General features: G+C 38.5%; 2 protein-coding genes across 6 annotated transcripts in view; both read left to right on the forward strand.

Moving 5' to 3' along the window:
• Nucleotides 1-370: 370 nt before the first annotated feature.
• Nucleotides 371-1,569, forward strand: LOC114246594 (uncharacterized). The gene has a single exon (XM_028179196.2). It carries the CDS (start codon nucleotides 371-373, stop codon nucleotides 1,229-1,231), a length of 861 nt encoding a protein of 286 aa, XP_028034997.2. The 3' UTR covers nucleotides 1,232-1,569.
• A 1,048-nt stretch (nucleotides 1,570-2,617) lies between these two features.
• larp (La related protein) overlaps nucleotides 2,618-23,798 on the forward strand; it is an 86,202-nt gene continuing 65,021 nt past the window's right edge. For all 5 annotated transcript variants that reach the window (XM_089731242.1, XM_089731243.1, XM_028179340.2 and 2 more), the window contains exon 1: nucleotides 2,618-3,461. In XM_089731242.1, coding sequence (XP_089587368.1) covers nucleotides 3,111-3,461 — 351 coding nt within the window. In that variant the 5' untranslated portion in view covers nucleotides 2,618-3,110. The remainder of the gene's footprint in view (nucleotides 3,462-23,798) is intronic.

The following is a 23,798-nucleotide window of genomic DNA, read 5'->3' on the forward strand; positions in this document are numbered from 1 at the left end:
GGCGTGAAATTAAAACCGTAAAACTACTCAATTTCTTTGTTTTAATTTATAGTAACCGTTCGAACATTTTTGATTAAAAAAGCAATCAAGAGCTACAAAGTTAAAAATGAAGAAAAACAATTAAGTTCATTATTTAATAATTTAATGATGTTCAATAAAAGATACCTTTTAACATGGAAATTCCGCTTTTTTATTCAGTCCAAGTACATGGAAAATAATACGGTCAGGATACTGTGTTGTAATAAAGACTGACAATTATTGTCACATTGTGAGATTTGTCAATATGGTTTACCGGTGATGGTTCACTAAAATTCGTAAATCGGGAAACAATAAATTGTTATAAATTGTTATTGCTACGTTTTTATAGAAAATGGAAGGCAAGGATTTAAATGTGTCTACACAGTTTGGAAGTAATTGTGAGCAGGTAGAAAACCGAATCGGTGAAGATAATGAAATGGCCAGTTCACGAGAAATTGTTTCACACGACTTGAACTCTTCAACACCAGAACCTCCGAATCCTTTCAATGACGCATCCAACATATCCTTGCCAACAAACAATAACGTTCCTAGTGTCTCTTTATCTCGATCAATACAGACGCGCATCGCGTCCGATTCCCCTAATACCTCCACGACAAAAACAAGAATCAATCAACCTCAATCGCTATTCATACAAGCTTTAACAAAACTAAATGAAGATTCTGTAAAATTTACAGTTATAAATATTATTAAAACGCAACAGGAAATGGCAAAGATGGCGCTAAATGACGATCAGCACACTTTGAGCGCGCCAGATTCGTTAATGAGTGCACCGCCCTCGTATTCATTTGTTTTGAGGCAGATAGCAGCCAGACCTAGAACAAGGTTTATGGGAACATTCATCCCTTCGCCTTCTTTTATTCAACATACGCCACCTCCGAACTATGCATCCGCATTTGATGTTTATGTAGACAATCCAATGCCGAGGCCATCAAGGATATACAATTTCGGATTCAGTCCTATGTTCGTCTCGTGTCCTGAATGCGGTTATACTGGAATGAGCATCGCTATAAGTCAGATAACAATGAGTACGCACATGTGTGCATTCATTTTATGTCTATTCTGTTGCTGGATCTGTGTACCTCTACCGTATGTGATGCGGTCATGTAAGCACGTAAATCATTTTTGTGCGAACTGTCGTCATCATTTGGGTAGATACTGTCCTACTAATCCTGAATCTTGTACTCATTCATAATCCGCCACAATTACATAATATGAGAATGATGAAATCGCTCAAATTACATATTGTAGATTATATTTCTAGGTAAGCGAGAAATCTAGTGAATTAAATTTCGTTTTTTACCTTCAACGTGTCCAAATTACCTTTTGCCTTAAAAATAACAGTTTCACAATAACGTAATGAGGCAAATAGTTAACATAACCTTATTAAATATGACGACATCAGCGTCCGGTGTTTGTAATGTAGATGTATTTAACTGCGGTCATAGTAGTCATAGCACAGCAAAACAATCTAACAAAATGTAATAAACTTTTACAAAGTTAATTAAAACTTGTGACCTCGCCCAGGCTTGCTTACAAAAGGATTGAATCAGCAAAGCCAAAGTTGAATTAATGGTGGCGACAAGAAAACGTCTAAGCTTAGAATAAAACTTGTAGTAGCTTTTACCTTTTCACTTTACACCTGATATCTGTGCAATATTTTACGAAATATGTATTTAATGAACCAAAATAAACATATTGATGGACCACTAAATTATAATAGGGTTTCATTATTTCTTTTCAGGTTTTTTCTTAACAATGCCATTTATGGAATATCTTTTAATTACGTAATTAGTATAGGATCCTTTTTAATTTAAATCTTAATATTCATTGTCATGGTCTGCTATGTTGAAATTAACGAGAAATTTCAATGAGATATTATAAGAATGAGATTATCCCCATGAAATTATCGTATTGTAAGTATTGAAATGTAAAATCGGAAAGCAGCCTCGTTTTGCGGCCAACTTTAGTGAAACCTTTAATACTTGACACGCCGAAGTTAAATTCTAAACTCTATAGATGCTCATATCTTTATGTATTTTGTAAATTATTTACGTTTACGTATTCGTTTTTCTGTCCATAATTGATTTTTGAAACAATTTAATTAAAATTAATAATCTAACAATTTTGACACTAGCAGTGGTTTAACTCGCGACTCGCATTATTATTAGACTAATAGAGGTCAGTAGCTTAAAGTCACTAGAGCCAGCGGGCTATTTCTTAACGACTATTTCACAACAATTTCGCGGTGTTGCCGACTTCGGGCTAGAACGTCATAATCACTAGTAATTATTCTATCTGTGGCAAACGGTGAGATTTTGCAACACATCGAAAATGTGATTTAGAATTGAATGCGTTCAGTTTTCTAAATCTACTTGTCAACTGGTTGAAATGAAAAAAGTAAAGCTTTTAAATTTTCAGTTAAGACATGTAGTACACTACTGTGTAATACTTGAATAAAAAATACGTTTCTGGTTTAAATCATTCGGAAATATGAAATAATGATCATAATTCATGTATTAACTTGAACGCATTACGATTTGACGAGCTTTTAGCGCCCTCTGTCGGTTAAATGTCGTCTGTGTAAAATTAGAAGTCACAGCCTTCCGCAAGTTCCGTGTGTGTTGCGGAAAAATCCCTTTTTGGGCGTCCGACCACATGTGTGAATTGTGAACAAAATATGGTTCTATTGTGATTTGTCGTTTTTATACGTGTTTTTCACCACAAACAGCACTTTCTATCGATAGATACCATTCGTGCGCTTTATTCAGTATTGAAAAAAACCTAGAATCGGCCGACGGAAGTGAATTTTTTTGATGTAAATACGGTCCGGCCAGGGTCAGTGTGGTGTGCTACCAATTTCGATCAAATTAGTTCGTAAACCCGTGCTTTTGTGTTCTGTTTGTGATTTTGGCTTACGCGCTGAACGCACAAAACGCTAAACGTGTCCAAATTCGCATCAAAATTGTTGGGTTAACCCCCAACATGGCCTGTTGAAGCATGGATGCGCGCTCGTGATCGCTTCACGGCGCGGAGCGCGCGCCCGGACTTATATAAGAGACAGCGGCGGCGTTATGGCTGCGCGCGTGTCTACTGAGGGCGCAGGACCCTCTTACGCGTCCGTGCTCAACTTCAAAGGAGGCGAAAGTAATAAAGAAAACATTGAGGCCCACGCAGAGGAGGCGTTAGACGCGCCTCCCAGGCCAGATATTGAAGAGGAGGAGGGCTTCGTACCGGTCATCTCTCATGGACGGCGTCCTGGTAAAAACCGGAGGGACAGGGAACGGAAAGCACCCCCGAGAGCTCATAAAACACCACAACAGCATGCTGACCCTCAGCCCACAGCGGAGCAACAGCAACAAGCTGCAGAACAACAGCCGAAGAAGTTTGTTGAAGCGCCTATTCCAAAAGTCAATCCGTGGCAGGTGAGTTGTATGTTCTTGAATGTAAACATGTGGAAATTGAGTGGTTTTATTCACTGCGAAGGAGATAAGTAGACGTATATTCATTTCTAGAAAATATTTACACAGTATCTTCGTTTCTTACCTAAACCGAGCACAATCATATTTCGGAACAAAATTTAATAAAGATTTGTAATCATGACTGAAATTCTTCTTTGTATAACGAATGTTGACATAAAATAGATTTTAATTAAATTTTTATTGTAGCTCACATAAAATGCACAGGATTTTTTTTATTTAAATAATGAAGATACTAAAATACACTTTGTTATATTGAGTCCTGGGATTGGATTGGTTGATATTATAGTTTTTTAATTTTACAATTGATTGTCTTCATCTCATGAGATCTTGCTTCAATATTAAGCAATCATCTTCTAATGTTTTTATTTGAGTGGTCTTTTGACGGCATGTTGGTGCAGTTGCATTGGAGATTGGGAAAGATGTTGGCATTTAAAGTGTGTTATTATAAATACAAATTGAATAATATCTGTATATTTATTTAAAAGTTACAAAATTTAAAAAAATGCACAATGGAACAAATATTTTTTTACTAATGACATAGTTCATACACATACTACTCAAAGAATGTTCCGAGAATAAGAAAACTAGAAAAAATAGCAAAAATATTTAATATATAATATTATACTATAACTGCTGGTAAAATACACAGTTCTAGTTTTTCATTATCAAAGAGAAGAGCTTAAATATCGTCCAAAAATGTCTATTGAATATTGCTTTTCTTAGTGCTTCATTCTTCACAGCTACATATGTGTGCCCATGATAAATTTATTCTTGATGTATATTATTTACATACAGTAGGGAAGGAGTACATGTTTAAAAATTGTATAAAACAAATCGATTGTACCCCAATATGTATCTATGTCTAGGTTTTTTTTATTGCTCTTGTAGGCATCATACGGCCTAACTGATATTGAGTGGTTACCGTCACTCTTGGACGTAAGTAATGTCTAATTTAAAAAAATACTGATTACAGTAATATAACTAAATTAAAAGAATTCATATATTTTCGTCCTTTGCTACATTTTGTATGATTTTACACAAAATGAAGCAATTCAATTGGTAACTAAAAATTAATAATTTCATACATTATATGTGGATCAATTAGCAATTTTATCCTTTATTTAGATTTTGTCCTTTCAGTTCAATATCCTTAATGTTAGTCTTTAAATAATTACCAAACAAACATATTTTGTTTTTGCATTTCTGCATTAACTAATGATCACATTATTCTAATGCTTTTCAAACAATTTAATGATTTTAACTGTTGTTATTGTTAATATCCAGTAGTGAACATCGGGGATGATAGATATAATTGTCAGATTGATATATGAATTTCAAGAATTATTTGAGATCCCATCATGAATGTTTTGGGGGCAGAGGCCATATCTGCTCTCATCAACCATGCATTTTGTTACGCCTTATATTTAACTTCCCTCAGAACAGATAAATAAATGTATGTAGTACACAAACATCATTCTTCTTCTCCATCGCTCCCTCATTGCTGAGGATCGTGACTCCGTTTTAGCTTGTCTACTGTCAGCCTCATACAGTCACACAGTCAACAAACATCATACAGTCTGATATTTTTTTGTTTTATATACAATTGTTTTTTATTGTAAATTTTGGAAACTGTGTTTCAATCATTCTTCTTAAATCATTTCATTCTTCTAAAAGTTTTATTGCGGTTTTTTTCTTTGTTTGTTACCGTGTTTAGTAAAGTAAGCTGTCTAAATAGTGCAACATTAAATTGTAATTCTTACAATTTAATCATGCGTACAGCACTTGAAATTAAATTAAAACGTTGAGATAAGATATATGCTGCACACATCTTAAGTAAAGCAACTATGCCAGTGTGATCTAATCTGTAGGCATTTACATTTTACATACATTACATATTGTAGGGACACATTTAGCAGCGTATGCAGTTTTGTGCATCGCATGTATTTGGTCAGTCGTACATAGCCCACCCGACACGGCAGACACTGGTGAATATACGGAGTTAAAATTGCAATCAACTTGTTTCATTAGTAAAGGGCAGTTTACTCTTTACTCTTGCTAAAGCAACCGTACAGTAGTGACCCCGACGTGATATTTTATGTCACGGCAGACACTGGTGAATATACGGAGTTAAAATTGCAATCAACTTGTTTCATTAGTAAAGGGCAGTTTACTCTTTACTCTTGCTAAAGCAACCGTACACATATACATTTTATTACATACTAAGGATTTTACCGAAAATCTCTTCAAGAAATATCATCACCATTGACTGACACAAAAATCAAATTGGAAAATTTATACATTTAATATCATTTTATATGTAAACTATTCATACAAAACTTGATTGATGAAATAACATATTTCCGAATATACGAAGCAATCATGCGTTGCTATTTGATCGGTGAGACAATCATTATAGTTACAGAATGGAACAGCTTGCCAGAAGATGCAGTAATAAGCACCAACATTGAACATTGTCTGTGAACTCTGGTAACCACTTAACACAACAGTGGCTCAGAGCTAGTTCCCTTAGTAAATAAAATAGTTTGCCCAGTTAACCCTTTTACTTATTTACGTAACTATATGTTTAATAATATAGTTAGTCCTATGTAGTTAAAGCATTAATATATTTACTCTCAGACACAACTTCAAGTAATTTTCTTCCTTATGTAACTGTATTAATGGTAATACCCAAGTGTTATCTAAACATTTTAGTTATTGTCCTGGCTGACTGATTCATTAATGCCCAGATTTGCAGCACGTGTCTATAAAGTCATAAGTGTTTTTTTTTCCAGCTAGAATTGGATTGCGCAAAAAGTTTAAAGTCGTACTTTGGTCATATCTCAAAGCTTTATAAATATACTTCTTGGTATAATTGATCCTCTGATATGTTGAATGACTGTAATTTCATTTGGTTGCACATCCTCCTCCCTGAGTCGCATTCCTCATGTCTGAGGGTCATTTGTGACCATCTCCTCCCATTATCCTTCTCCGGATGATGTTTTGCCATGTTGAAATTTTTAAAGTTGTGAAGCTTGTGTCTACAAAAGAGGACAATAGTCCTGTATATGTATATGAAATATCATGCAACAGATTTCACAAGTTAATTATAAAATACACAATATTCCAATTGCATCCTCTAACTAAGGAGAGCTAATTTGTTGATGCACAAACCTATTCTTTTTCACAATAAGCCATAACTTTGGATGAACATTGTGAATCGTTGAATGTAAAAATATAAATGTAGCTTAAAAAGTTCAAAATAAACCACATTAGCATAGCATACCCAGCTATTAACAATTAAGTTCAACTTTTTTAATATTCGTATAATGATTAGGATATTGGAGTGAAATTATAAAATAGTTGTATTTTCATTGGTCTCATCTGATGCAATTTCAAAGATTCTTTGTACACACAAAAAAACTTACTTACTTACATACATAACCAATCCAATAATTAATAAAAGCCTGATATAAAGCAAAAATATTAAATGAATCGAGTTTACACCGCGACCCGATAGATGGCAGTGTAACGACTTTGCAAAAACATTATATCGGTTCATAAGTAATCCTGTTATATGCAGTTTTAGAATAAACAATCTTCCACCAGGCAAGTGAGAATTGACCGATCGATGCTCCGAATGTTATTGTTCGGAACTTGTGCATATGTTATCATGGAAATGTTGATAGCGCGATTCAGGCAGCTAACCGCAGCTACGGATTTTTGCATACAACGCGGTATCGGAAACCGATGCTCGAAATGGTTAGCCCACTGAGTTTCTCGCCTCATCCTCTCAGTGGGTCGCGATTCCGATCCGCTGGTAGACTTTGCGAAGCACTGCTCTAGCTAGGGCTGGTGTTGGCAAATTCTCTCAGGTCGAGCCCGTGAGCTCACTTACCCGTCCGGACGTAGCTGGATTAGCCTCTTAGGCTACCAGCGACTAGGTAGGGAGAAAATGGTATTTTACTTTTATTGTGTGCTTATTGCGAGTTTTGTAACGTTCTCGATAACGTAAAAGTTAACTCAAATATGGAGTTGCCTACGTTTGCCGCTAGGGGCGCTGTTCCAACTTTAACTCTATCGAGAACGTTAAAAAACTCGCACTAAGCACACTGTAAACTAATATCACTGGACTACGTTGGATAATCTATTGGGACTGACTCAAAGTTTTATTCATTGTCTAAGGTCAAATCTAAGATGAACTGGTTCCCTGGTGATTTCCACTGGACTATTTTACATAATTATATTTTTTGTTATCGTATAAGAATTGCCACCACACATTATCTATTGTTTCACAATGTTTTGAATGTGCTTGTTGGGTCTGATGCCACAATTTGTATAATATAAAAAAAAAATCGACATTAATATTTAGAAGATGTTCGTAATGTTTTATTTATGAGGCCAACATGACCTGAAACAGTTGAGTCAGCAACTAATGATGTATTTGTTGAAGCATACAAAAATGCAGATGTATTTATAAAAAAATCAAAATGCATCGCTCAGTAGTACTGACTGTTGTTAATAAATTTAATTTTTTTTTTGGACCGACGCTCAAATTTTTTTTTTTTTAAATTATGATTCATTATATTTGCGTGATTTGAAAAAAAGACTTTGTTTTTGCTTACGCAATCGTTTCGAGTTTGTTGGAAAAATTGAACGTGTTTATGATCGTTTATAAGACATAAAAAATAAAATTTGCATTCGTAAGTTCGTATCTTACTAGTTTTTTGTTTTTTTTTTTTGGAGCACGCAATGTAGTGAAGACAAAAATCGACCGACGCGCGGTTTTGCTTTTTGCATACGAATGCTAGCGGTGGCAAGTTAACTGCCTTCGCCTAACATTCCGATACCACTGGAACTCAATAAATTGAATTAATTATTAGAGAGCAGCTCATAAAAGAAGAATTAATATGAGAATATCCTTCCTCTCGAAAGAAATCGTCATCGTCGTTAAGTGGTCACCGGAGCCCATAGACATCTACAACGTAAATTCCGACATCTAACCCTTGATATATGAGTTCTAAGGTCTCAGTTTTTACAGTACAACGCCCCGCCCCGCCCTTCAAACCGAAACGCACTACTGCTTCACGGCAGAAATGGGCGGGGTGGTGGTACCTACCCGTGCGGACTCACAACAGGTCCTACCACCAGTCATTACACAAATTATAATTTTGCGGGTTTTTTTTACATGATGTTATTTCTTCACGGTGGAAATCAATCGTGAACATTTGTTAAGTACGTATTTCATTAGAAAAATTGGTACCCGCCTGCGGGATTCGAACCCACGTTCATCGCTACATACGAATGCACCGGACATCTTATCCTTTAGGCCACAACGACTTTTTTAAAAGTGCTCGTCGTTATGTGCTGGTGAATTATGGCACTGATTGTGGTTGGTACGTAAAATATCGAACCAGCGAACCTGGTTAAACCAGATGCCTCCGGCGTTGCCCGGGTCGCGGTAATCGTCATGATGAAAAGTATCATGCGTGTTAATGCAGGCTATAAATGCCAGTTTTCCCCTACCTAGAGGCTATTCTAGCTACGGGTCGGTGAGCTCAAAGACTCAACCTGACAGACTTTGTTAACGCTCTAGCCTTAGCAAGAGTAATGCTTCTCAGAATCTACTACCGGATCGGAATCGCGACCCACTGAGATCCGGCGAGAAAGGTGGACGATGCTGTTAATAATTGTGGCTTCTCCGACATACATTTATTTATAAAAGTCAATGTGTGTTCATTGTCGAGAAACGGCTGGACCGATTTTGATGATGTTTTCGCCAAGTCTTTAGTTCGGTTCTGTTCAAAGATCGACTAGCAAAGCGACCCGGATTCGTCTAAGTCTAGTGAAAATTGTAAAGCTTCGCGCACACACACGTGCTGTGTATATTGTTAGGCCGGTAAGAGTAACGCCATCTATCGCCGAATAGTCGAACGGATGTCAAAGGATCTAGTAGCATCTAGAACGCTCGAGAAGTACAACGCCATCTATTGTCAGATAGCAGAAACACCATACTCGAAATATGTGCAATATTCTCGATAATTCTAGGGATGTGGTATCGGCTATAAAAGAATTACAGGAATGGCACGCAGTCAGTCAGTAATCGGAACTACTCGAAGCGAAACAGCGAACGGATCACCCGAAGCGAAGCGGAAGAATTGAATTGAGATTTTTTTGTGTTTTAATTGTTCTATGTGCTAATACAGCGTTAAATTGTAATTCGGTAGAATTTTTATTTATCCCGTACCCCAGCGCGTAACAATATTTGAGTTTACGTCTCCAATAGTACAACGCTACTTACTGTGGTGCGATTGAATTCGTTGGCACGCTTACCGTTGAAGCATTGCGAAATATTAATTAATTTGAAAAGGTATTATTTGTACGGTACGTAACGTGCCTACGTTGAGGCCGTGTGCCTTATCAAAATTGAAACGATCTATGTCTAAAACTATCGTCCGCTATCTTATAGAGATATATACCGTAATCTGAACCGCGGGGCAGTGATTAGATAAATTATGATTATGTGTTTCTTGGGTTTTTTTTTTAAATATGTAATATGTATTATTTCAAGCCGTGATTCGGTGTTCAATTTTTTGTTTTGAGCGACTTTTGTGCGTTAATGGTCACCGGTGACCTACACGGCGCACTGAAGTAATTATGTTGATTTTTGTTGCTAAACGGTTAAGGATTTGTCTAATTTTGCCTTTTTTTGTTTTGTTAATGTACATGTTTTAGTCTTTTAGGTCTATTAGAAATAGGTTCATTCTCTGTATCTTCGGATTCGTCTTTCCCAGAGTCTACTAGATATTCCGGTGGTGCACTGAACTAGTTATGTCGATTTTTTTTACTATAAGGCGCCTGGATTGCTTAGCTTTGCCTTCTTTTGTTTGTTAATGTGCATGTTTTAGTCTTTTAGGTCTCTTAGAAATAGATTTATTCAAGGTATCTTCGGGTTCGTCTTTTCCACAGTTTACTAGATACTCCGGCGACCTTGTAACAGTAAATCGACATAATTGAAATTGAAGTCATCGTGATCTAAAGGATAAGACGTCCGGTGCATTCGTATCATGTAGCGATGCACCGGTGTTCGAATCCCGAAGGCGGATATCAATATTTCTGATGAAATACGTACTTAACAAATGTTCGCGATTGACTTCCACGGTGAAGGAATAACATCGTGTAATAAAAATCAAACTATGTAATGTAATGTCTATGAGCTAAGATAGTAACTTGGTGCCAGATGGGCCGTGTGTCCGGTCACGCGTTTATGCCATATAAATACAAAAAAAACCATTAAGCTTCTTAAGCAATGGTGAAAAGAAAAACTTGTGTGCAATTCACACGTGGTAGAAGTGAAACCTTAAAAAAAAATTTGGCTTAAGTTAATGAGACGAATGTAAAATTTCGCGAAGAGGATAATTGTAGGTTTTAGTAATGATCATAGTGATACAAAGCTTGATAATAATTTTACAGTTTATTTGTATAGTTACATAGATTTATTCACAATGTATTAAGTATGAATATTAGGTACGAAGCAGAGCACAAAGCATTATACGCTTCCTATCTCGGTTTCTCTCACGTTAAATCTTATGAATTTATGTGTCTGTCTCTTTTTACTGTCGCTTTTTCGTTTCATCGACTTTCAGATCACAACGATGCTAAAAAAGTTTTCACTTCAAAACGGCAATGGAATCGTAAAAATTGCGTTCTGGACCAGTGGCTCTCAACTTTTTTTTAACTCTGCGGTGCACTAACGCCCTCTTTACAGGCTTACGAAACCCCATACATACTTACATGCCATTTCGTTTTACATGTAACCCGAATAAAACATGGTATTTTACAAACAGGGTTCCGATCTAACACGAAATGAAAAGTCCCCAAAACCCTCTTATAACACCATAACGAGATTTTTGTTTTAATTTATCTAGAAAATTACATTAAGCTTTATGAACACACAATATAAGGAAATAATTGAAGTTTTACTCTTTATTTTGTTACGTATAATAGGTAAAAAATACATACAGGCATAGTTGAGATGTTTGATACAGTTTTTTTTCCTACCTATGCTGAAAGCCTTGAGAGGCTATTTCAGCTTCTCCTGACGTGTAGGTCAGCTCACGAGGTTCAAACCGGGAGTGTTGTTAACACTCGCCCTAGCAAGAACAGTGCTCCGCAGAATCTACCACCGGATCGGAAACGCGACTCACTGAGAAGATCCGGCGAGAAACTCAGTGGGCAATGATTGAGAAAAATTAGTCTCATTTTTGCACTGGCTTCTGGTCTCATATAACGCGGTTTCGTACAACACGGGACTTTGTAAGAACGTATCTACCGTGTTATATATAGGAGGATTACCTGTATTTAAAAAATATATTGGCAGGCGCTGGGGTTCGGGAAAAATAAATGTTCCACCAAAGTAAAACTTAAAACTGTATTAGCACTTAGAACACTCACAGAACACTTTAAAATTCTTAATTCACTTCTTCCGCTTCGCTTCAGGTGATCCGTTCGCTGTTTGGCTTCGAGTAGTTCCGATTACTAACTGACTGCGTGCCATTTCTGCAACGCTTTTATAGTCGATACGACACCCCTAGATTTATCGAGTACATTCTGGGCAAGTCGAACAGCGTCGATGTGTGTTTCTTCTGTCTGATAATAGATGGCGTTGTACCACTCGATTTTAATAGTACCTTGGATATTCGACGATAGATTACTCTTATCGGTGTAACAATATCATCAATCTAATATATGTACATCTACATTTAGCCGAGTCAGCTCAGATAAAAATATCGTATTTGTGATTCTTGTGGCACACTCGACACGCGAACACGTCGCCCCGCGATATTTGAGAACCGCTGTTCTCGAAAATCGCTCCCCGAATTACTTAAAATTTTGGCAAAGATACAATAATCGATTAGATTGTTAATGTTAATCATTGAGAATTATAACTGATACGATAATCCGTTTATCTCTCGAACTCGGCCTTGACTTTATCGATTCGCGTCATATTAATGTTCCGAAGGCTCCGTCGGACGTCAATTCTCTACTTCGACAAAGCGGCGCGACATGAAAACCCTCTTATCGTGGCAGCCGCCAATTACTTATCCGACCGCGACGGGGTAACGCAAAGCCGTCGTCGCCCGAAACATGTCTTGTCGGATCCCCCGCATTCACTCTCGGTGCTTTTAGGCCTCTCTAGCAACGGTCACCGTCCTCGTCGGCTCGGCTACGACGAAGAGTTCGACGAGCGAACTAACCCATAGCACAGCCCACTGAGTTTCTCGCCGGATCTTCTCAGTGGTTCGCGATTCCGATCCGGTGGTAGACCTTGCGAAGCACCGCTCTTGCTAGAACTAGTGTTAGCAAATTCTCTCAGGTTGAGCCCGTGAGCTCTCCTACCCGTCCGGGCGTAGCTGGAAGTGCCCCTTAGGTTACCAGCAAATAGGTAGGGGAAAAATGCATTAAAAGACTCGTCAAACAAATAACAATAAAATTCTTTCGCTTCTCGAACGTTCTCGATTTTACCAGTTCTTTTGATATTCGTTTCTGCTATTCGACGATAGATGGCGCTACTCTTACCTGCGTAACAATACTCATATGCCCAATTAAACATACTATGTTTTGTACCCTACATATTTTGTACCCTCAATGTAACGTAAAGACAAGGCAAGCACACGCGCTCTCTCATAAGGCCGTTGACCCCTTTTTAATCGTTTTACATTGCGTACTACGGAATAATATAGGTAAATGTAAATTTTCGAATTTTTTTTTTCTTTTACGGCATCAGTCACTAAGGGTTGCCGGCCTCTGTTGTAATGCCGTCTGTATAGTTTTATTTTAGATACCATGTAAGTGACGGGTGCTCCTTTCGTCAGCCCCTTGAAGAGTCACAACAAAAATAAACATTGATGACCATCGGAGTCCTTGAGGTCGTCACGGAGGCGTTGACATTGCGTGACGTACTAAGCTGGAACGTAGCCAGGCGTATGTGATTTATCATTTGTGGAAATCTAGATTATCCGGTCAAAACATTCGTCTCGTACCCAACTGATCTTCGCGTAGAAGATACGTCATCATCTCAGCCTGTCCACTTCTGAACATAGGTCTCTCCAATTGATGTCAAATGCAGCCGGACCGTTGCCCTCTGCATCCAGCGTGACCCAGCGATTCTCACTAGGTCAGCGGTCCATTTGATAGGTGGCCATACACATACGTATATTGTATGATGATTGCACTGAACAAAATCATAACGACGCTAGTAGACATAATGAAAGCCTTTCTCGTTTTGTCCTTCGTAGCAATGGATCGATTTGTTTTCAATAGAGGTCGCTTAGTGACTTGGTAATGTGTTTCTCGCCGGATCTTCTCAGTGGGCTCGCTATCTGGTAGTATATTCTTCGAAGCACTGCTCTTGCTAGGGCCCGTGGGCTCACCTAACCGTCCGTACAAAGCTAAAATAACCCATTAGGCTACCAGTGAATAGGTAGTTTTCTTTTTTTAAATCTAATGCTATAAAAAATTTACGTAAGAGTGACAGATTGTATCGGCAGAATTGGTCCATCCCATTTTTGACATCGTCTGTAACCAACGCTAAGAAGCACATCAGTGTGCTATTATTAAGGAGAAATCTTGTTCTCCGGTTTTGGTAGGGCGTAATAAAGCCCGTAACGATTGGTATCAACTTGCCGCAGAGCGCTAAGATCTTCCGGCTGAAAGGGCGTACTCTTCGTAACAGCCGATATAAGACACTTGAGGCTTCAACCTCTTGTCTCGTAATGGATACTGACGTCATAAGCCACTTAATTACGCACTTGTTCTTAATTCTCCACGATCGCTTAGTATCCCCCTGTATTCTTACTTAACTTCCTTCCAAAACAGTGTTAGGAATTTACAGTGCCGAACCGACCCTTTATCGATATAAAGCCTAAAGATGAATTGGAGTGCTTTTGTTGTGGTGCCGTATATGTTTCAGTAACAATCAACCAAGTCAACGGCGAATGTCTCTTCCAATACATCATATGGCGGCTTTAAGCCGTAATAAAAAGTATGTAGGAGGCAACAAATATGAAATTGCTGTAACCTCTTTCTCACTTGGTATACCATCGGTGTTTGTTAGTGCAAGTTTATCCTGTAAAGGTCGTTAGGGCGTTCTATTTTCTTCACGGATATCTTCAATTCTATATCGAGGGGTAAAAGGCTATTTTGTTTAAGCAACATTTCGCATAATTCGCTTAATACATTTATCATTGTAATTAAAGGTCCATGTTATTGGGTATTAACATCAACAGTTCGATATTTTAAATTGAATTTCAATTAAGTTTACTCCATTCAAATAGCTGAAGAAGTTTTTGTTTATTATGATACTTTTTCCAAATGCTTAAGCTTTAAATGGTTCTCCTGTAAAGTTGCAAAAATTTCGCTCAAACCAAATAGCATTTCACCCCACGATAGGATGCCTTACGTACGTATGTCCGTTGGTGATTCTTCCTCCCGAGAAGGCGCTGGTCGTGGGCCGTGTCAAACCAGACCAGAATGTCCAATACCTTTGAATCTTCGGCCCCACAAATCGAAGAGAACATAACCGACGACGCTGGGGACCTGTTTAATGAAGACAAACCGTCACGCCTAATCAGGTTGGACCCGAGCCAAACGTTATTCTTAACCGTTCGTTTAGCTCATACATGTTTTAATCACGTTATGCGTGTAAATTGTTTTCGTTTATAAATAGATTTATAATTGTCTTTAGCGTATTGGGGTAATGCAGTTACAGGGGATAATTGTCTTAAGCAGAATCTGCGGTGTGGATGGCCTTAGGACCGATCGTTTGGTTTTTGAGTTCATAGAAGTGGTGGAGTATTGCGTTTCATAGTTCGCTGCGCAATTACTAGTGGTTGGGCGCCTCGTGAACCTGTAGAGATAGGAACCACCACTTCTCCTGTATCTGCTGTGAAGCAGCAATTCAAGGTTCTAAGGGTGGGGCAGTCGTTGTACTGTAAAAACTGAGGCATAGAACTTGTGTACCAGAGTGGATGGCTCGGGTGGAACATTGGTTTCGGGAACCACTAACCAAGTGAGCCGGGAAGTCGTTAGCCTCTTTATTTTTTTATTGAGCACGAGATAGCTTTTTAGAGAATCTGCGATTGTTGACCGTGGATTCTTTGAGAGATGTACGCAATTTGAGAAGCGTTAGTGAGTTATAATTATGTTCGAACTAACACGACCAAAGTAACGGAGACATCAATGATTTCTGTATGTACCATATTTGAATGCTTATGTTATTTTACGTAGATGTGTCACTCGTCATGACAATTGGACTTCAATGTCGCGAGAAGATAGAGAGGCTATTGAGAGCGAAAAGGGATTCTCTGATGATGCTGTTGATTTATAACAAACTGAGGCGTTTTCGTTTGTATTTCACATCATAAGTAAATGGTTTCTATGTATCTATAATAAATAAATTGCATCTTCTTTGTCTTCACCTCATCCCACTAGATGGGGTCAGAACGGCGAATTTTTATATTCCATTCTCTTCTATCAGCCCTCACCTCAACACTCAAACCTCTCTACTATAAATAAATGGCGTCATGATAGAAAAATAAAGTATTGATTGGTTGCGTATTAATGTCCGCTTTTTTGTCTCCCGTAATGCATTCAAGATTACAAAGCTGTACGGTGAACGTTTCCACCACCATCGTACGAGTAACGAGTAATGAATAGTAGGGTATCACGTCCGGTAATATGACGGTGAGCTGGTGTCCTAGGGAACGTGCGTGGTCCACTTGTCAGCAAGTCACGTAAATGCGTAGGACCACGCTAGACCGACTGACCTTGGATGGTAGCTGACGACCCGTTTCCGATACATTCCGCTAGCCCGTACAGTATAATGATTGACATGTTTCTCATCTTAATGTTTTTATTGAAACACGGATTGTACTCTAACTCTAGTCGTTTTAATAGTAAACATGGTAACGAGTAAGAAGTATAAAGTAGAAGTAAGTAAGAACTATAGTAAGAAGTATAAATAGACAAGAAGATCTGAAAAGGCCTGATAGTGAACTCAATCGCGCAATACCAACAGCTCAAGATTTTTCAAGCCTTGTATGAAGTTTGACTGATTCGGTGGTGCAGAAGTTAGCGCACTATATAATATGTAAAATGTAACAGGCTCATTGAACGTGCAGAGCTCGGCGCTTCCTAATACCGCTGCGCCCAAACCCTGCACTCTTTCTCGCCGGAACTTCTCAGTGGGTCGCGTTTCCGATCCGGTGGTAGATTCTGCGAAGCACTGCTCTTGCTAGGGCCAGTGCTAGCAACACTCCGGTTTGAGCCACGTGAGCTCACCTACACGTCAGGATGAAGCTGATATAGCCTCTCAAGGCTATCAGCATAGGTAGGAAAAAAACAGCTTGGGATTGGCTTTGTCAAACTTGCAAATATTCTTGCTCTGTCGCTACTCTTGATAGGATAACCAGTGAAGGGATCATGTTTTCATAACGGGTTTTACAAGACTGCTCCGCTACTTCCTTCCGAAAGAACTTGAATAGTTGTCTTTGTAACGCCACAATCTCTGAAAGTATAGCTGGATATCGATCCATTCGTTCTTGCGCAAATGACAATAGTATGTCCGGCTTTTCAGATTCTTTAAGCGTGGATTTTTATGCCGTCTATTATGCAAAATCTGGCAACCGGCCCGTGCGTCCGTTAGGCGGGAGATTTTTAAGACGTTTTGGCCATAATTATTATTGGCATCGTAAATAATATACATACGTAGTTGTGTAAGTCTCATTCTAAGTCTTAAGCAACAAAAAAATACGTATCTACTCATAGATGGTCCTTTGTGCCAGAGCTTTTCTTCACTCGACGGTATTGTTTCTCATGTTTCTGATTACAGTTTTACTCGTCTTAAGCTTTGCGATGAAAGAAAACGTAGTTTAAATGGCCTCTGTTATATTGGGTAGTGCTTTTGTTATCCATAGTGCGTTATGAGGTTCAGGTATGTATTCCCGAGTCAGGGCTTTGGCAGGGCAGGGTTTTGTTTATATTAAATAGACTTTTGGCGTTAAGTGGCTCGGTGGATGTTCATTTTCGTATAAGGTAAGTGCATTTGTGGTACCCTTAATGCATAAGAGAAATTCTTGCTTGTCTTTAACTCGAAATAATTAGCTCTCCGTCCGTTACAGTCGTTGGTGATATCAAATACAATATGCTTCTATGGGGTTATTCGTCGACAAATATTCATGTATTATCATGGTTTAGATCCCATATCTTGGAATTAGTAGTCAAGCTATTCGCGGGTAACTTAAAGGGGCCATTACAGGTACGCGCGGACGGATAGGTGAGCTCACGGGGCTCTAACTTGACGACGTTGCTAATACTAGCCCTAGCAAGAGCAGTGCTTCGCAGGATTTACCACCGGATCGGAACCGCGACCCGCTGAGTAGAATCGGCGACTAACTCGGCGACAATTGATTCGCCTTAAAATCTCCAAAACTTATTGACCGTAGTTGATGCATTGATCTCATTTAGAGTCTGAAGTCTGTCTGGGCCGGAACGGCAAATACACGATTCGATCGTGTATCGCTCGCAAAGCTTGTAGGTCAAGGTGAGGATCGTTCAATAAATAATACATTTCTGTTTTCATACGAATTAATCTACAATGTGAAAGATGTTACCTTCCGTGTTCTCTTAGCGTATTCAATTACAACTTCGCTTAAACAGAAAATAAACACTTCGTATCAATTATAATCGTCGTTTTAAAGTAATGAACCCGCAATGTATAATGTAGAGAATATATTGAACCCGTGCATCGGCTGATTGCAAATGAGGAAATTAAAAATACTTTTCTTGAATAGGGTCTTAACACTATTTTCAATTCACGTGTAGACTGAGGGTAGGATGTTAGGATGTTAGGAGGGTAGGATGTTTCTTTGTCAGTTTTTGGGAGTTACCACTGATATATTTTTTCCCCTACCTAGGCTGATGGTCTTGAGAGACCATTTCAGCGTAGCCTTAATTAGCAGGTGAGCTCACGGGGCTCAAATCTGATGTCGTTGCTAACACTAACGCTACCAAGAGCACTGCTCCGCAGAATCTACCACCGGATCGGAACCGCGATCCACTGAGAGGATCCAGCGAGAAACTCAGTGGAACCACTGATAGTGTGCTATAGAAAGACAGTTTTCAGGACACTGGGATAACCGAAAAGAATGGCTTCACCTAAAAATCGTGATAAGTACGTCATAAATAAATTTTGTTTATTGTCGATTGCGTGCTGCGCGAAAACATTACGCAAATTAGGTCGAAGCGGGGCGGACTGAGGTCTACTTACAATAAATCTCGGACGATTCATCAGTGCTCCGCTATACTAATGTCGTAATTTGGTTATAAGTTGTCTCTGTTGATTATCGTGAGTATTTGGTGTCGTTACTAGAGGAAGTCTGAAAGTGGCACCTGTGACAGAAAACTTGAGAAGTGCGCGTTTGGGATGGTATGGACATGTGATGAGACGAAATGAGAATGAGGTTAGTAAGAGAGTGTTAGTCAAATCATATCAAATAAAAAAAAATATTCAACAAAAATGAAAGTACATACTTGTTGAACGTCAAAAAGAACTACAGCCAATTCACAAAAACTAGCCTCCGTCCTGAGAAGAACTGGCAATAAAATCAGCGGGTATGTCTTTTTTTTTAAATAATAGGTTTTTTTTTAATATTTATAACTATGAATGTGCAAGGAGATAGAAGAAGAGGTAGACCTAAGAAGTAATGGATGGATTGCGTGAAAGATGATATGTGTAAGAAGGGAGTGAGCGAAGAAATTGTACATGATAGAGTAGTATGGAAGGAGAAAGCATGTTGCGCCGACCCCAGGTGACTGGGAGAAGGGCATGGGAACGATGATTGGTGACGTTATATTAGATTCCAAGGACGTAGAATTGATTGCGTGCTAAACCCAGTTGCCCGTAATGTATTACGCTGTGTATTAAACTCGTCTACCCACGTAACCTTATAAAAAATACAACAGCATTCGGATTCGATATTTAACTATTTAATTTTGCCACCATCATGTATATATTTACTGGTGGTAGGTAGGACGTCTTATAAGTCTGCACGGATAGGTATCACCACCCCACCCATTTCTGCCGTGAAGCAGTAATGCATTTCGGTTTGATGGGTGGGGCGGCCGTTGTACTGTTAAAACTGAGACTTTACAACTCATGTCTTGAGGTGGGTGGCCGCATTTACGTTGTAGATATCTATGGGCTGCGGTTACCACTTAACACCAGGTGGGCCGTGAGCTCGTCTACACATCAAGGCTATAAAAAAAATTATCTTCATTTTCCGCTAAGGGTGCTTGCTGTTCTAATTGTATGAAAATTTTAGTTAACTTTTACGCTATAGAGAACGTTAAAAACTAAGCGCACTGTGGCTGATGGAAACGCTTCGAGAGAAGTCAAACTTCGGAAAGATTTTGTAACGTGCCCGGTGCCTCTCAAGGTCTCCATGTAACAGGAAGAATTGGTCTTCGTGTATGTCTGATATATTATTTGCAATATCTTCATTATTGTTTTCACCGTTCGTGACGAATTGACTGATCGGTCTGTGTGTTCGTTTTGTTGTAGATAGTTGTGCGCGTGTAGACTTTAGTTGAAGTTTACCATTTTTCGACGACTAGGGGGTGAACGGCTATTTGGCTTAAGCGATGTTTTGGCAACTTTACAGGAGAGCCATTGGAAGTTTAAAATTTGGAAAAAATATAACAAAAGAACAATCATCAGCTATTTGATATGATTTGAAATTATAATTTGCGTAATTACTGGTGGTAGGACCTCTTGTGAGTCCGCACGGGTAGGTACCACCACCCTGCCTATTTCTGCCGTGAAGCAGTGATGCGTTTCGGTTTGAAGGGTGGGGCAGCCGTTGTAACTATAATTGAGACCTTAGAACTTATATCTCAAGGTGGGTGGCGCATTTACGTTGTAGATGTCTATGGGCTCCAGTAACCGCTTAACACCAGGTGGGCTGTGAGCTCGTCCACTCATCTAAGCAATAAAAAAAAAAATAATAATAATAAAAAAAAAAAATTTGAACGGTGTAAAGGTAATTGAAGTTCAATTAAAAACATCGAACTGTTGATGTTAATACTAAATATAAATAAAACTGATCTTTAATTAGCAAATTAACCCAAACCAAACCTTAAACTTAACCTTAAGTTTAAGCTTAAGTTTAAGGTTACCTTTCACTTCACGATATATTAATTATAATAATATCCTGCTCTGCTCTCCGCCCTTCCCTCCCTTGAAACCGGAATAGCCCCTTATAGCCACTGATGGTTAGGTCCTCACACCCACCCAACCATAAAAATCTCACCGGTACATATTGATCTCATTATGACGATGTCGATGACACAGCCCACTGAGTTTCTCACCGGATCTTCTCAGAGGGTCACGTTTCCGATCCGGTGGCAGAATCTGCGAAGCACGGCTCTTGCTAGGGTTCGTGTTAGCAACGTCATCAGGTTTGAACCCCGTGAGCTCACCTACTAGTTAAGGCTACTCTGATATAGCCTCTCAAGGCTATCAGCTTATGTGGGGGAAAAAAAGCTGAGTAATTTTCAAGCGCATGTCATTCGTGTGGTCATTTCGCAAAACGTCCACGCATTTATAATACAGTTCGCAACATACACGGCCTTGTAAAATTAATATCCGATGCCACACTAACTATACTCACATTGAATGAGGTGAGTGATAATTAAATTTTATATATATATTTTTTTTCTTTCGTAAATGCTCGCCTCCGGCTATGTAAGTGTCATCAAAATGCAAGGGCGTAAGTAATCCTATTAATATTATAAACGCGAAAGTTTGTAATAATGTATGGATGTATGTTTGTTTGTTACTTCTTCACGCAAAAACTACAGAACGGATTTTGATGAAACTTTACAATAATATAGCTTACACATCAGATCAACACATTAGCTATATAGATATGAAAGGTGTGAATTACCCAAAATATAACAATAAGTGACAAGTAGAAAAAAAAATTGCCATTTTATTTTCATAATCAACAATACGATAATATTTACTGGTGGTAGGGCCTCTTGTGAGCCCGCACGGGTAGGTACCACCGCCCTGCCTATTTCTGCCGTGAAGCAGTAATGCGTTTCGGCTTGAAGGGCGGAGCAGTCGTTATAACTATACTGAGACCTTAGAACTCGTATCTCAAGGTGGGTGGCGGCATTTACGTTGTGGATGTCTATGGGCTCCAGTAACCACTTAACACCAGGTGGGCTGTGAGCTCAATTAAAAATATCGATTTGTTAATACTAATACCAAATAAAACGGATTTTTAATTACAAAGATAAAATGTCGTTTAGACCAAATAGCCTTTTACTTCACGACGTGCAGAGCAACATTAGACCCTACCGCCAATTATTATTAATACGCTAATTTCTTAATTTTGCTTCTTTTTTTTATACCCGCGACGTGGAAATCGATCCTGTGTGCTTAGTGCAAGTTTTTTAACGCTCTCGACAGCGTAAAAGTTAACTCAAATTTGTGAGCAGTTGCAACAGCGCCCCTAGCGGCAAACGTGAGCAATAGATTCAACTCCATACAAATTTGAGTTAACTTTTACGCTATCGAGAACGTTAAAAAACTCAGACCATCATACGTATTTACGCAGTAATCAAAATATCCTAAGCACAAATAAATATAAAAAAGAAGTACGATTCCTAAGCTTTTAAAAAAAGTTCCTATTTAAATTGTCATCCGTGTTGGCGTTATCAAATGCGTAAAATGTAAAATATTAATGAAATATTATATAATATTATCACTAAGTGAGTGATTGACTTGATTGTGATGAAGCATTTCTTATTCAGAACACGCCTAAATACAAAAAATAAATGAAAATTAGACAAAGTTTAAATTAATGAAATCGTTACTTTTTGGCCGCAAAATTGAAAACGACCCTGTACTGTAAAAACTGAGACCTTAGAACTCGCTCTAAGCCCAACTGAACAAGTGTTGGGTCGACAATATCGAAGTTAATTCTTGATAGCTGGTTATAATGAACATAGTCGCATAGCTGGATGATTCTAAATATCTAAATTTGCAAACATGCTCAAACTCTTATTAGCTTGAGTGTCGCAATATACGATCGCGTTCATAAAACCACGTGTTAAACACGCCGTCCGTGATTTGTTGTAAACCCTTCACAGATGGCGTTAGTTGTCGTTTGTAATGTTTTATTAAATTATTATTTTTATCGTTCAGTCCGTATATTATTATCGATCTCTAAGTAAACGGCGATAAAGGAGACGGCCAGTTCTCCGATAAGTGGTTATCGGTTTTTAAACTTGTCTTCAAACATTGTTAAGCGTTCACGCGATAATGGATGCATTAACAGTGCTTTTAGGTACCACAAGCACCGGTCACCGTCCTCGTCGGACCCATCGCTTGCGACGAAGGGCTCGACGAGCGAGTTAACCCACAGACACAGCCCACTGAGTTTCTCGCCGGATCTTCTCAATGGGTCGCGTTTCCGATCCCGAGAAGTTACGTTCAGCGGCTTTGTTTCATTTTCCTACATTTTCCCAGATACTAAATAGTTAATAAACTACCGTTATTACGCATTGAAACCTGAAGAAACACTAAATAGACAAAATAAAACAGATTACACAACTTCACTCCTCGCGTTCCCGCCAAAAAGTCCTCTAAAAGGCTGTTAAGAAACTTTTCTGGCTACCCTCTTATGCCAACGATTCCCACAGGCGGTCGGTCCTAAAACTCACGCCAAATTCCTATGCAGCATCATAAGAGGTTATGCCTCCTCGACCCCACATTACGTCGGATAAGCAGAAGATCATGTGGTCCGATGTGTTGAAAGATTGTAAATTTATCTTGTGACGCCACCTTTGCTTTATATATTTTTCTATTTTTGCAAATCACTTTCTTGGCTTTTCCTCGTTTTGTTCTATTCCGGATTATTATTTCAACACATTGTTCCAACTAATGCGTCATTTCGAAATTTACGATTGCATTAAAAACATTAATCAACACGTGTGTGCTTATTAGTGCGATTTTCTTAACGTTCTCGATAGCGTAAAAGTTAACTCAAATTTATATTTATATGTATGGTGTTGGAACGTTTGCCTACGTTTGCCGCTAGGGGCACAGTTTTATATATATAAATTTTTAGGCATATAAATTTGAGTTAACTTTTACGCTATCGAGAACGTTAAAAACTCGCACTAAGCACGCTGATTGTTTGTTACCGGCGACGC

The sequence above is a fragment of the Bombyx mandarina genome, chromosome 11 (assembly GCF_030267445.1).
Source record: "Bombyx mandarina strain Sakado chromosome 11, ASM3026744v2".
NCBI classification, from domain to species: domain Eukaryota; kingdom Metazoa; phylum Arthropoda; class Insecta; order Lepidoptera; family Bombycidae; genus Bombyx; species Bombyx mandarina.

Excerpts from the sequence above, each read along its gene's own strand:
- LOC114246594 (XM_028179196.2), top strand. The coding sequence starts at position 371 with ATGGAAGGCAAGGATTTAAATGTGTCTACACAGTTTGGAAGTAATTGT.